Here is a 14,919-nt window from a genome sequence, read left to right on the forward strand (position 1 = left end):
TTTGCTTTCAAGAGTTTGTTACTGCAAGCATCTTAGAGCACTTTTCTGCCATCAAAAGAAATGAAGATTTCAGAAGTACAAGGCTGTGACTGCACCAGTAGTTTATTTCTGGACGAACTCACCTGCTTTGTTTCTGTGCCTGAGTGTATGTGGGATCAGCCTGTTCAAAAAGCAATAAAAGAATTAACTGTAGCAGTGCATTTGTTTACATTGATCTGCTGGAAGAAAAGTCTGTAGACTTCCATGTCAGCTAATAGACTGTAGCCCTTCCTGCTGTCAAGACTGGTTTATCAAGGCTCCAACACGATTCTTGTTCTAGGAGGGCAGACTAGAGCAAGAGGCCCAGTCCTAGACACCCTGAGCTCCAGCATCAGTGCTGGGTGTCGCAAATGTGCCATAAGGCATGTCTGCAGCACAGGGAGAGGACAGGCCATTGGTGCTGGGCCTGCACCAGTTGGTACTGAGGGCGAGCTGGGGCTCCAGCAGCACTGGCCAATAATGAGTAGTTTCGGAGGAGGGGGGAGGCAGGGAGTGGGCAGAACAGGGGGGAAGGGGGGAGGCAGGGAGTGGGATGGGGGAGGAACTGGGAGGGTGGGACTGGTGGAACCCTTCTCCACCTGATCCTAACCTCCAGGTCAGGCTGAAAAGCCTGACACAGAACTTCTCCAGTCTGTGCCAGCAAAATAGCCAGTGCAGACTAGAGGAGACCCATTGCAGCCCCTGCGCCCTTCTTACTTGGGAAGGGGACGAAAATCCCTTTCCTCCAAAGAGACCTCTAGATTCAGTGGTTGCCATTTTGGCACTGCTGCACCCAGCAGTGGTGCCACCTTTAGGATTGGGTTGCTTGGGCTGCCCAGGACATATGCACAAAACAGATCTACTTGCAAATAGGCCTACTATTCCCTGCATGACTGTTTGGAAAAATAGTTTTATGCTGTTTACAAAAAGTAGTATTCGTGTAGTAGTAGTAGTAGTAGTAGTAGTAGTAGTAGTAGTAGTAGTAAAAAGTATAGTATTAGTGTATGAAAATCAGTAGAAAACCTAAGATTGGGTGCCATGTACAAAGAAATGCTAAGGTTTGGGGAGGAAAAAACGTTTTTGCTAGCGTCTCATTTCAGAAATGGTTACAGATTAATCTAACTCCACTAGGCAGACTTAACCAAACTGCTTCCATAGAAACCTGAGCAGTGAGGAGGCTAAACTTTTTTCCAATTTTTTTAGCACCCCCTGCATGAAATGTCTTAGTCCAAAATGCAGTGGGATTTGATGTTTTCTTTCAAAGAAATGTGACGCCTACATTAACCAATTTTTTGTGCCATTTTTATGGTCTGAGTTGTTGCATCTTATTTTGTGCACTTGAAACAACAGGACCAGGGCACCAACTTCTGAGCCTTCTCCCCATCTAGCTTGCTTGTGAGCCAGCTCACTGGTTATTTTCAGTTACCAGGTACAGGAGGGGGCAGGCAACATTACCCACAATGTCTGTTCAAACATTACCAGAAATTCTGTGTCGAATTTGGTATCTTTTTAATGTGGTACAGACTTTATTGCAACTGAGCCTGTGGAGTCTTAATCAAGGGCTTGGACACATCACAGGAACAACAGCTGAGGTGGGTACGCCCTTACTTCTGAAGATGATGGTGGTTTTCCAGAGGGAACATTTTAAGTACTTTCTTTTTAATGAAAATGATGGAGTTGCATTTTTATGAGGGAAAAGTGTATATGTTAGTGGTTGGGATCCCAGAATTGCCGTTGAACATTGTGTCAGCAAACATATGTTATCTTAAGGAAGGTAATGGTCGTTGAACAGCTCAAACGCTTTATTAAATACTTGAGGAATGTATAACTTGGATATTAACTCAGCAGACTATGATTAACTCTAGTCTGGTGTGCTGTCTTGCATAGTCACTTAACACACTCATTCTTTTTTTTTTAATTTATGCATGTGCTCTTTAGCAGGTCAAAGCATAGCCTGGACTTGTGACTTCGTAGGAAGCTATCACAACTATCCAGCTACAAATTGCTGTTTCTCCGAAGACGGCTCTTTGCTTGCAGTCAGCTTTGAAAAAATAATTACTGTGTGGGACTCGGAAACGTGGGATCTAAAATGTACTTTTTGCCATCCTCCTGGAGTTATACAGTATGTTCCTATGTGGTTTTTTTACCTTTCATGTTCTGTTGCTTTAATTTTTATTTAAACCACATTTTTTAATTAAAAGTTTTTTGAAATTAATATTAATATAACTGCTTTTTTGCTTAGAGTTTCTTTTGTTCATCGAAGAAGCTGTTTGCGCAAGGGGGTAGGAACGATTTTGCTGCTCTTTCCTTCTCTCCTCTGCCCATTCGCTTACCAAAAATCTGCTGCTGAGGGCAGGAGGGCTAACAAGAGCATGTTTTTCAGGGAGCTACAAAAGGAAGAGGAGACTACAAAAATTTCCCCTGCTGCCTTATGCAAACAGAGCTTCTTCCATAAACAAAAGGAGCTCTTGGGGTACAATTCAACTTCTGCCCAAGCTTCAAACTAAAATTTTAAATTTAAAACTTAAATTTTTATTTGCAGAAGCAATTCTTCCCTCCATGAACTTTCCCCAGATTTCAGGACAGTTTTGACAAGATACCTGTGGAAAATCATTATTTGGTTTTTCAGAGTTGAAAATTTCTCAGCTACAAGTAAAGTTGCAGCTGGTAAAAAAATAATAAGAACGGGGGAAGTGAAAATGACTTGCAAACAAAGCATGGATTTCTGCTCCTAGGAGATGAAAGAGCTCGTTTTACACGTGTATCGGGCCCATCTGCATAACTGAGCTTTCTCTATCTTGTCACTCCTGCAGCTCCCACTGCTGCAGGTTTCTTGCCATTTCATCAGCAAAACATCTAGGTAAAACCTTAACTGTATGTGCAGTTCATTTAGAGTGAGTAAGCAGCTCCATTGAATTGCGCCTCCAGTCTCCGTATTGACAATGCTTGTGCAACAAGACCAGTTTAAATGCGTAAGCCATCCTGAGGGCCTTGCTTTGGAAGGCAAGCTTATTAATTTACTAAATAAATGAGCAGCATCCCCTTCTTATAATGATGCATATGTGCACCTCTCTGTTTAAGTAACTTGCACCTTTTGCCCCTGGCTGCAAGGCAATCGCTGCTGACTTATCTTTCTGCCTTGGTGATAGTTTCAGGAAACCTCTGGAATTGATAAAGTAATCCTCTGTTACCTTTTAGCACCTGCATATACCATCGTTATCTGCAGTGGATTAGACAAGGATGATGTAGTAGGAAGCGGTTGATCTTCAGTTAGTCTATGAAATGTTTTCCTTGATCTTAGTCAAGCTGCCATATGTAAAATAAACACCTGATTGGACAGGTGGGAGAGGATTGTACTGATCAGGACAATGTGGTCACAGCAGAGAATCTATCCCAAATTCTCTACACCCAACCATTCTTAAGACTAATGTGGAGAGACAGACCTGGTCGTAGGATGGGTTGCCGTTGGCCAGTTTTAACTCCCAAATGTCTGATTTGCCTGGATACAAATAGCTGCCTTTCCATTGTGTCAGTATGGATGATCTAATTTTTTATGTATAATCTCCAAGTGTGCAATAAAGCACTTTCTTTAGAATTTACTTAATTTCATATTAAATAATGAAAAGGTTGTATCCTAAGTTATCCTTTTGCTTGCAAAAGAGGGTTTGCACTCTCAGAAGTGATAGCACAGTGTTCTTGTTCCTAGAAATCTAAATGGAATCCTGAGTTGGTCTTCTGTTTGCACAGCATGTTGCACAAGGTGGCACACATAAAATTGTTAGACAACTACATTCCCGCACACTTTGCAGCCACATGTGTAGTAACACAGAATGACACTTGAAGCTCCGTAGGTTACAATCCCATCTGTTGAACTAGTAAGCAGGTACAAAATTGATTGATTCCCAACTTGAAGGGACTGGTAACCTGGGAGGCAAAAACCAACAAGTGTGAAGCTTGCTACCTGAAGCAAGCATGACTGAAGGCAAATTAGTGCACACTTGCTGCTAACTGGCAGAAATAGCAGCCTGAAGTGATCCAGGATTAGGTGAAATTCTGCAGTGGTGCATCTTGCAGAAAAGACTTAATGTTGAATAACATTGTCGTTACCGTTTCTTGTTCCAGAAACTTGTGTTTTGGGAGGCTGAGCTGCTCTAAGTACCTTCTTGGCAGCACCAGTACTGGCTTTTTGTGCTGCTGGAACTTGCTGAGCTGTACACGTAAGGCCATTTGGCATTGTGTAATTTCTGCTTTATTTTCCCTTGGTTTTAAAAAAAGTCACCATTCTTATAAATCCCAAGAAGGCAACAGCTGAATACTCCAGATCCTGGAAACAAAGTTCTGTGATTATATAGCATGGGTCTCCAAATCCCAGCCTGGGGGGCAGATGCAGCACACGGCCAGCCTCAATCCGGCCCACAGCCAGCCTCTTGTCCCCTGAAAGCCTCTGGCTCACTTGGCCAAACATGACTGGAATTGTGCTCTGGTTGCATCTGGAGGGTGTTCTAAGGGCCAGAGAGTTTGAATGAATGAGCCCATTCATTCATTTATTCACTCATCTAAGTTCCATCTCTAATTTATTTATATAAATTTTATATTTAAATTTTTTTTTCCGGCCCTCAACCCCTTGCCAGATATTTGATGTGACCCTCTGGCCAAAATGTTTGGAGACCCCTGTTATATAGCACTAGTAGTATTGACCCACAATGCATTTAATTAATTAAGCCTATAAGACCAACTACTTTCATTAATTGTCAGCTATGTGAAACCATTTTAAAACTTTTTTTAATCATCCAGGAACACCTGTAATTTTGATCAAAAACTTTGGTTTCAGCACTGTGCTTCCAAAAAAAAAGCAGATAATAAAAAACAAAATTGTCACTTCACTGTAATTTGTGATATTACTGTACACCAGTTAATGTCAAAAAGACATTATGGAATGGAATTTAAATTTGCATATATTGAGTGAGAGTGCATCCTGTATGTCAGCAGTTCTGAAACTGGAGAGTTTGAGCTGCAGTAAGTGTGTGCAGAGTGGGGGGAACGCAGCGACGCGATGCGCAAGATCGCTCCACTTTGGAGGGGCTCAGGGACTTGCTGCCGCTTACCAGAGCCTGCAGTAGCCTCCTAGGGGAGCAGGGAACCTCAGCACCAGCCTCCACAGGGCACCCCAAGTTGCGGAGACCCTCAAAATCACGATTGCAACCACTTCTGTTTTTGCATTCGTAAGACCAGAAGTGGTCGTGATTTTTATTGTCTCTGCATGTTGGGGAGCCCTGTGGAGGTTGGCACAGGGGCTCCCTGCACCCCCAGGAGGCTGCTGCAGGCTCTGGTAAGTGGCAGCAAGCCCCTGTGCCCCTCCAAAGCAGTGCAACCAAGCGCATCATGTTGCTACCTTCCCCCCTCCCCACCCCTTAAGAGGGCAGGGCTCTCTGGCTGTCCTTGTGCTGTTTCTCTACCAAGAATCCTCCCCCACCCTGTTCAGCTATTAATGACAGACTTAATATAACATATAGTTTCACACTGTCTGGTACAATGTAGTTTGTCCCCATGAAAAAGTACCTGACCCATTGGCTTCTGATATATGGCTGGAACAGCCATCACTGCTGAAAAGGTCCCATTTCACCCAGCGTCCCCCACTCATCTCTGTGTGAATTCACTTAACATTATGGTGTTTGAAAGACTGTCTGAGCCTGTCTTGTGCATTTTGCCCTCCTTTGCTAGCAAAACATCCGCTTAGGAGCTTCTGCTTCTCTCTCATATCCGATGGTTTTGCTTTTTAGTGGAATGGAGTGCCCAATTAAATGTCATCGTCCTCCAGCCTGACTGTCTGTCTGAAAACATTGCTGCAATGGCATGGACCTCGGGATACTCAGACTGTGAGTAGAATGGCATTTGTCATTTTTGTCAGTCAGTTGGTCAAAAATATCAAGCTAGGGAAGCCTAGGAAAATATTTTATTAGAACTGAAAGCCACTTAAAACATTCCTTTTTAGCAGACTGATTCTATCTGCATGAAAACTCTACACATTTGGAATAAAGTTGCTTTGCTGTGCCCACAGTTGGGTGTCTGTCCAGTAGATTTTTCAGATGCCATTTAGACTTTTTCCCCAGAAAACAGTGCCTCAGTTGTCTTTCATAGGAAATTGTAAATTATAGCAAAGCACATATTTCCATGGAAGAGAGCACCTGGAAATCCTGGCACCATACCGTATTTTAATAACAGTCCATCCCTGTAAAGCTAGATCAGGTGGGTGTTAATATGCTATCCAAATTCCTTGCTTTATGTAAAAGGAGGCTTTGTGGTAAGGAGTCTACTGAAGGTGTCTACCGTTCCAGGCTTTCTTTTACTGTTCTGTATCTCTCAGGTGTGTCTGCAGCTGTCTTCTCACGGAGGTGGTACAGCACAGACGCAGGTGTATCACCTCAGTGAGAACGAGGCCTGCCGTGATGCATCTTAATTCATATTACACTTTGCTTGTGGCTCGCCAGAGCTTCTATACAAGGGAACTAGTTTGCAAAGGCTTGGTTTATAAGATCCTGCATCAGGGTTAGACTGTATGTCAGAATGGTTTTGGAATTTAGCATTGCTCCATTTTAAAAGGGAGGCATCAGGGAGACTTTTAAAAAATCAAAATAACTTTCTTTTCTCAGTATTCGTGTTTAAACCCAGCGAACCACATCCTTCCTGTATCCAGAAAAAGGTCTGCAGAGGGAAAGTCCGGTGCGCTGTCTTTGTTCCTAGAGATGTACCTGAATATGTTAGCTTGGAAAGATATCGATGGCTTAGCCAGTCTCAGTTTTACTTCCTGACTGAAATGCATGTAAGTTTTCTTTTTTTAAAGGAGACAGTGTTACATGGAACTACTGGTAGGTTGTAATTATCAGTCCTTTATGTAGACCCCCTCAGTGTGCAACCATTTTGTCCTCACAACATCCCTGTAAGGTAGGCTGGCACAAAGGGATAGTAATTTAATCAAGGCCACCCTATGAGCAATATGCTGAGCAGAAAGTTGAGCTGGATTCTTTCAGCTCTATCTGCTGCACTGCCAATGATTTCAGTGCATTGTATTACCTCTCTTTATTAATCCTTCTGTTTCAAAGATCATTGCTGGAATTCAAAAAATGTTATGCTGCTTTCAGTTACTTTAACTAGTTCCTGGAGGAGTTGTCTGCTTATTAAAAGAATCATAGGCTGCAATCCTAAATGCATTTGCATTGAGTAAACTCCAGTGAATACAATGGGAACTTTCTTCTAAGTAAATACATTTTGGATTGCACTGCCAGGCAGTTAACTTGATTAAATCTAATTGGTTGGAAGAAGAGGTCACACTTTGCTTCTAGTGTACTCCTTCCTATGAGAGAGAGAGAGAGAGATACCTAAGTGAGAGGTTTTCAGACTGGGGTGTTGTGACGCCCCAGCCTGAGGGCCCTGGCCTCTTTCCCCTTAGGGGGCGGGGCAGAGAGGAGGCAGCGGCGCGATCCCCAGAATCGCACCACTCAGGGGGCTGCAGGGGCTTGGCTGGACTTACCAGAGCCTCCCCAGGGTGCGAGGAGCCCTGTGCGACTGTCTGCAGGGCTCCCTGATGCTTTAGACATGAAAGTGGAGCAATTGTGCCCCACTTCCGCGAAACCGGAAGTGGAGCACAATTGCTCCACTTTTACTTCTAATGGGGCTGCAGGGACTGGGGTGCACTCACCAGTCCCTACAGCAGCTGTTCTGGGGTGCAGGGAGCCCTGCGCAAACCTCTGCAGGGCTCCCCAGGTCAGCAGAAGTGAAAGTGGAGCGATCGCACTCCACTTCCGCAAAACCAGAAGTGGAGCACTATCACTCCACTTTCACTTCTGCTGACCTGGGGAGCCCTGTAGAGGTTCGCCCAGGGCTTTCCACACCCCAGAACAGCTGCTGTAGGGACTGGTGAGTGCACCCCAGTCCCTGCAGCCCCCCATAGCGGCGCGACCCTGGGGATCATGCTGCTGCCTTCCCCCCACTCCTGCTGCCTCTCCCCCACCCCTGCAAGGACTTACTGTGAGTTTCAAACTCCAGGAGAGTTTGAAAACCACAGACCTAAGTCTAGATGGCTTCTGAGCAAGTGATGACTAATAAAAAAGATTTTGATGAATAGCTCAGTGACAATATCAATTCAGAGTCTGACTGCTTTGAAAAGAACAAATGCCATGTTAGGGATCATTAGGATAGGGAACTGCCAATATTGGAGACCCTTATAAAAATCTCTAGTAAGGCCATGCTTGGAATACTGGGTACAGTCCTAGTTGCTGCATCTCAATGAAATCCTTGAATTGCTGGAAAAGGTGCAGAAAGGCTCACCTAAAATAGGGTTGAACCGCTGTGGTTTCAGTGGACTTGAAACACTTTGCTTGTGAAGAAAGACTAAAGACTTGTATTCTAAGTTTCTTTTCCAGGAACAGAAGACAAGGGTGATTTTTTTTTTTCTTCACCAGTCTCTCCTTAATTCTGCAATCCTATGTGCCCTATACAGTCTTGTACAGACCCCACCCACCCACACACTTTAGGATTCAAGTTGAATTGTTAAAGGTTCTTTAGTTTAGGAAAAATAAAGGAGCAAAATAGAGGTTTATAAAATGATGCAGTGTAGGGAAAGAGGAGAGAAAGAGAGAGTAGGTTTTCTCCCTCTCATGGTTCTTAGGATTCATACACTGCAGTTGGTGGGCAGGAGATGTAGAGCAAACAGGGGAAAGTACTTCTGCACACAATGCATTGTTAATCGATGGTGTTCATGGCCCCAAGATGTGTTGATAGTTGTTGGCTTGCATGGTTTTCAAAGGAGGTGCCACAGGTTCATGGAGGAGAGGTCTCTGCATGGCTAAGCATGGCCTCTCCACCATATGAAACCTCCATGGTCAGAGGCAGTAAGCACAAGAGCAGAGAAGGGCTACTGTACTCATGCCCTGCTTGTGGACTTTTTAGAGGCAGCTGGTGGGAAAGAGGAAGCTGAACTTGATGGCTTTCTGATCTGAACCTTCAGGTCTTCTCTTGTGTTCTAGTTCAGGAATGGCAAATTTGCAGGTCAGAAGTCAAATCCAACTCCCTTTATTTGGCCTATGAAAGTACTATCAATTTTGAATCACGTTATAGGGGTTCCCATTTTTTTAAAAGTGTTTTTGCAATATCACCTTCAAGGAAAAGGAAATTATTTCAAACTGCTAGAAATATCCCATGTTTGTAACATCTTTCTTCTGGATTATGTTTGAATTAAATGTGTCATACGTGTGTCCTTCATGTGGCTGGAGATGCATGTGTCTCAGGGTACAATCCTATGCATGTCTACTAAGAATTGTCCCATTGCATTCAATAGTGTTTACTCCCAGGAAAGTGTCCATAGGATTGCAGCCTAAGGGCCCAATCCTATCCAATTTTCCAGCACCGGTGCAGTCGCAATACAACCCCAAGGTAAGGTAACAAATATTCCCATACCTTGAGGAGGCCTCTGTGACTGCCTCACCAACACAGGAAGCAGTGCATATTTCATTGGCACAGCAGCACCGGCACTGGAGGATTGGATTGCGTCTTAAGTCGGTACTTTCTATTATTTGCCATTTTCTGAGACACACTGAAACTTAAAAGTTTTTGCAAATTAGAATCTTGTTTCTTTGTTCTGATTTTTCCCTCCCCCTTTCAGGAGTTGATGACATTTAGCACAAGGACACCAGAAGAAAAACTTACACCTTCCAGCAGACAGGTATTAGTTTTCAAGAAGTTACTGGATTCTTTTGAGCACCCCTTCTGCGATATTCTTTCTGCATTGTTCTCTGTTAAAATATGCCAGCTTAGATCCAAAGATTCCCAAGGGTTGCTTCTCAGGAACAGCAGGTGATAGTAGTACAGGAGTGGGAACAAATTTTCTTTCCTAGATATTTCAACAAGTGATGTTTTACGAGGGTCACCCAGAAAGTAATGCACCACATTTTTTTTTTCAGCCTACAGTAATGGTACGAATGCGAAACTTTAGATATACATTATTTGAATTTTCAGGAGTGCGCCCACAAATTTTTGGTTTCTTAGATAGCGTAGCTGCAGCAGTGTTTCGAAATGGCGTCTGTAAGTGATGTACGTTACAAGCAGCGTGTCGTCATTGAATTTCTCACTGCGGAGAAAGAAACTGTTGGGAACATTCACAAATGTTTGTGTACAGTTTATGGAGAATCTGCAGTCGACAGAAGTACGGTTAGTCGCTGGGCACAGAGGGTGAGGCCATTAGAAGGCGGTTCGGCAGAGCTCCAAGATTTGCAGCGTTTGGGGCGGCCATCCTTGGCTGTCACACCTGACAAGACGCAGCTTGCTGATGTGCTCATTCGTGAGAACCGACGCATAACGACTAGGCAGTTGGCGCTGAAGCTGTCAATCAGCAAAGGGAAGTGTGGATGCAATCATCCGTGCTCTTGATTACTCAAAAGTGTGTGCACGATGGGTTCCGCGCTGTCTTACGGTGGACCACAAATCTCTCAGAAAAAGCATTTCTTCTGAGTTGCTGAAACGTTTTGAAGATGAGGGGGAAGCGTTCTTGTCCAGGATTGTGACAGGTGATGAAACCTGGGTTCACCATTTTGAGCCCGAAACAAAACGACAGTCGATGGAATGGCATCATCCTCAATCTCCACAGAAGAAAAAATTCAAAGCAACTGCTTCTGCCGGTAAGGTCGTGATCACTGTGTTTTGGGACTGTGAGGGCGTCATACTCATTGATGTGATGCCAAGAGGCAGCACCATTAATTCTGAAGCTTATGTGAAGACATTAACCAAACTCAAGAAGCGCTTCCAGCGACTTCGGCGCCATAACAACCCAGGTGAATGTTTGATTCAACATGATAACGCTCGGCCTCACACAAGTTTGAGGACTTCGGAACACATCACTAAACAGGGTTGGACTGTGTTACCCCATCCACCCTACAGCCCTGACCTAGCTCCCTCAGACTTCCACTTGTTTGGGCCATTAAAGGATGCCATTCGCGGAAGACATTTTGAGGGTGACGAAGAGGTGATTCGCACAGTGCAGAAATGGCTTCGTGACCAGAACAAGGAGTGGTACCGACAGGGCATACATGCCCTTGTGTCTCGCTGGAGGAAGGCCATAGAACTGGACAGAGATTACGTGGAAAAATAGGGAGTGTAGAAGAAACATCATTCTTTCTTGTGTGTAAGTTTCATTGTGTTCAATAAATAATTGTTGAAGAAAAAAATGTGGTGCATTACTTTCTGGGCAACCCTCGTACTTTGTTAAAAATTCTTGTTTTCTTTCATAAAGATGTGTGTCCAGCTTCTCCAATCTGGGGTTGCATGCAGCTCAGTTTCTTATATAATTGCAAAGCATGTAATTGAGCCAGTCCTGTGGGAAGCCATAAGAGCCAGCTCTGATCTATGACCACCACTGTTCTGTACCTGCCTGCTACAAAGTTTGCACTTTGAATGTCCAGTTAGTGTTTTAATGAAGTTCTTCAATCCCTTTTAGCTAACAGTGGAAGAAAACCTCCTTATGACTCCTTTCCACCTGCTCCTGGGGAAGCATCGACAAGAGACAAAGAAGGCTGCAGAAATCAGGAGAGGACCTGTCCAGAATAACTTGGCCCAAGATTCACCTGCTGTCAAAGAAGTAAGAGAGTAAATATTAAGCATGTTTTTTTAAAAAGTATATGTACTGAATGAACCTCATAACGAACTTTCCATTTTGTTGTTGGTTCCCCCTCCCCCAGCTGCTTCACACTCCAGCACATGTCTTGCCATCTGCGTCGTACCTGTGTCCTATTTTCATCAACTCACTGCTGATATCTAAAGCAAATGAAAGGTAAGAAACCTCTTAAGTGGTCCCTGAAATGTAAATTGAAATTACAATGAAAATTGTCATATTTAGTTTGAGACAGGAATCTGGCATGTTCATGTGCAAGTGGTAGGCAAGAGCACTCCATATTGGACATGAAATACAGGAGATGAGCTTTGTCCAGGATTGTGGCATAACATCGCATAATATTCCTAAAGGTTAAGTACATGACTACGTTGGTCCCCAAAACTCTGGGCAAACAAGCAGTGCTCCTCACCACAGGGAATGAAAGGCAGAAACCAACACAGGGTTAGTTTTCAACAGGCCACAAAGTTATTGATTTCATCTTCCAAGAAATCTAGTGAAGCAGAAGTGGGGATCTGATTTTACTGACAGCAGCATCCCCTGGGGGAGGGAGCTGGAAAAGGAGGTTAGCTTCTGCCTTTCATCACCAATTTAGGGGTGGGACTGGAACACCAGCTCCCAATGGCCTGTGAACCTTTATTCTTAAGACAGCTTGAAGGATCTCCCTGTGAAGGCATGTGGGGAATCTGCCCACACTCACCCCATCTCTGGATCCTGCCCAACACTTCAATGCCAGCACCAGAGAGCCAGTTGTGTCATAACAGCATGAAGTGAACAAGAGTACAAGTTCAAACAAAACAATTCGCTGTAAGGAAGGAAACCTCTCCAGAGTCTTAAGTGTCAATCAAGAACCTTGAAAGATTTGTTCCCAAGCCCAGGCACCAGCTGTCCTGTCCATAGCAAAGGAAATCATTCAACAGAAACAGGAGGCAGAGGTTGCAAGAGTGGGTGGGCAAGAAAGCAATAGTCAAATGTCTTAACCGGGCCTGAATTTATACTAGGAGGAAGAGGTTCCTACACCCCTCAGGCTGTTCATTATGAAGTTCAGCTGCCATGTGCTTAATGGTGTGGCTGGATGCACTGTAAGCTGCTGGCTAGTCATACATGCCTCCCCTCTGGATTTTCTCCTTCCCTGCACTGGGGCACAAAGAACTACCCTGCTGAGGTGGGGAGCCAGGCTTATCTTTATAAAGCATTTTACAGAAAGGCAGGATATAAATATCTTAATAAATAAATGTGGATCATCAAGCTTATGATTTCCTAGGTAATTTGAGTATGGTTCCAAGGGGAGGGGCATTTGCAAGGGAGAATTGGTCACCAGGGGATTTTGTTAACACCTTCTGATTCTCTCCTGCAACTGCCACCCTTCCCCATATGACTCTTCTTCCAACTAGATTCATTTCTCAGGTAGGGTAACCTCCCTTCCCCCTGATCTTTTCCTGCAAATACCCATGCTCACTTCATAATATGTCGGTCCATCCTAGGAGCTAAGGTAGAAGGCTCACATGATAAGTCTGCCATTAAGTCTGTGCCACAGAAGGCTACAGGTGGGGGAATAAATATTTAAATGCTCTCCCACATGAAACACTGATGATGCACACAATGCATATCAAGGAAAAAGCTCAAAAGCAGCCTGTTCCCTGAGCTGCAGTTTTGGGGAGTGTCAAGGTTTATGCTGGATCACGCACAAAAGGAATTCATTCAGCCTGGATAATGGTGAAACTCTGTGTGCCCAAGACAAAAAGAAAAGTGCTGAGTCACCATGACTGTGCACCTGTGTAAATTAGCTGATGCAATACTGTGAAATAGTGATCACAAGACAGTGAGGTCACCTGCTCTGTGATTGGCTGACTCCAATATATAAACAGACACTGGAAGCTGTGGGCGTGGGTTGTTCGTGGATAGTGGCTGGGGGAGGTGCTGCTGGAGTCATTGCTGGTGTGATATCGTGCTGTTTCTGCTCTGCTGCTGCTTGTTTTCTTTTGCTGTGTTCCTGATAAGCCTTTTGGTTTGCTGAAACATTGTTCAATACAAGTCTACTTGCCAAAAGGAATGTGCAGCTGTATTTTTTCCTTCTTGGGACTGCTTGCTTGAAACGCTCTCCTACATGCTGCTACTCTGCTCTGCTAGTGGGGGCAAACCGGCATACCCCCTGACAGGGAGCACAAAAACACCAGTCTGAAATGGCCCAGGTTTTTATTGAGACTTCCCTTTTTCTTTTTTAGCAGTTCCAAGGAAGCTGCTGCTGAAGTTGAAATGGAAAGCGACAATGAAGGTGATGAATCTGACCAAGAAACAGACATTGCAGAAGCGCACCAGCAGGCTCCACCACCAACAGTGTCTTTGGAGGACAGTGCATCTAAATTATCAAAAGCTCAAGAAAAAGAGCTGCGGAGAATAAGAAAACTGGACTACAGTTGGGTATCGGCTCTGTAGGCACACGGCATTATGGACTCTATTCCTATATTATCAAGAACTTCATTACATTTCTTGTTTGCAAATAAAACGCTGAGTTTTCCCAGGTTGCATCTTCAGTCTTCCTGTATAAATTAACTTTATTCTCCTGTGATGAATTACAGGTGGAGCTTTTTTATGTGCGTGAGTTCCGTTCCCTGACCTGCCACGATTAGGAAAAAACGCGTTGTGCTAAATCAAACCCGGAAATGTTTTACACAAATTGCAGAGTTACACAAATACGCTACAACCTGACACTTGGGGATAGAAGGAAACTAAGGCAGTGGTTCTCAATCACCTCCCTCCTCCCCCTCCTCTGCTCTGTACTCATCCCTCCATTTACCCCAGCTACCTGCTGTACCCGCTTCTTTCACAGGTGGGATGCTGTCTAGTCCTATGCATTTCTACTCAGAAGTAAGCCCCAGTATAGTCAATGGGGCTTGCTCCCAGGAAAGTGTGGGTCGGATTGTAGCCTAAATCTCATGCTTTGCTTGCTGGGAAGATTTGCTTGCTGGGCTGGAGCACGGACAGGCTGCACCATCTCAGTCTGAAGGGGGGGATTCAGCAAACACTCCTTGGGTTTTTTTAAAGGGATCCCCCCGTGGATAAATAGGTTGCACCTGTATTTGAAGTAAGCATTTGTGTAGTAGTTCTAGTATATATGGCAGAAAGGTGGTCTTGTAGGAGAATCAGGACTGAAGTGTAGAACAGCTGCATCTAGATTTTGGCCAAGGCCCAGCAGTTGGACAAACCATGTCACTTGACTTGTTTTTAAATGAGAGTTGCTTTAG

The 14,919-nt window shown here is 44.2% G+C and overlaps 1 protein-coding gene across 1 annotated transcript in view; it reads left to right on the plus strand.

Annotated features, from left to right (window-relative positions):
* The window catches only part of WDR75 (WD repeat domain 75), a 34,142-nt gene extending 19,952 nt beyond the window's left edge, over window positions 1-14,190 (plus strand). Inside the window, exons 14-21 of the mRNA XM_066635388.1 lie at window positions 1,957-2,140; window positions 4,141-4,235; window positions 5,799-5,894; window positions 6,669-6,838; window positions 9,677-9,736; window positions 11,504-11,644; window positions 11,745-11,836; window positions 13,903-14,190. Of these exons, the coding sequence (XP_066491485.1) occupies window positions 1,957-2,140; window positions 4,141-4,235; window positions 5,799-5,894; window positions 6,669-6,838; window positions 9,677-9,736; window positions 11,504-11,644; window positions 11,745-11,836; window positions 13,903-14,110 (1,046 nt within the window). The 3' untranslated portion in view covers window positions 14,111-14,190. The remainder of the gene's footprint in view (window positions 1-1,956; window positions 2,141-4,140; window positions 4,236-5,798; window positions 5,895-6,668; window positions 6,839-9,676; window positions 9,737-11,503; window positions 11,645-11,744; window positions 11,837-13,902) is intronic.
* The last annotated feature ends 729 nt before the right edge of the window (window positions 14,191-14,919 follow it).

The sequence above is a fragment of the Tiliqua scincoides genome, chromosome 1 (genome assembly GCF_035046505.1).
Source record: "Tiliqua scincoides isolate rTilSci1 chromosome 1, rTilSci1.hap2, whole genome shotgun sequence".
NCBI classification, from domain to species: domain Eukaryota; kingdom Metazoa; phylum Chordata; class Lepidosauria; order Squamata; family Scincidae; genus Tiliqua; species Tiliqua scincoides.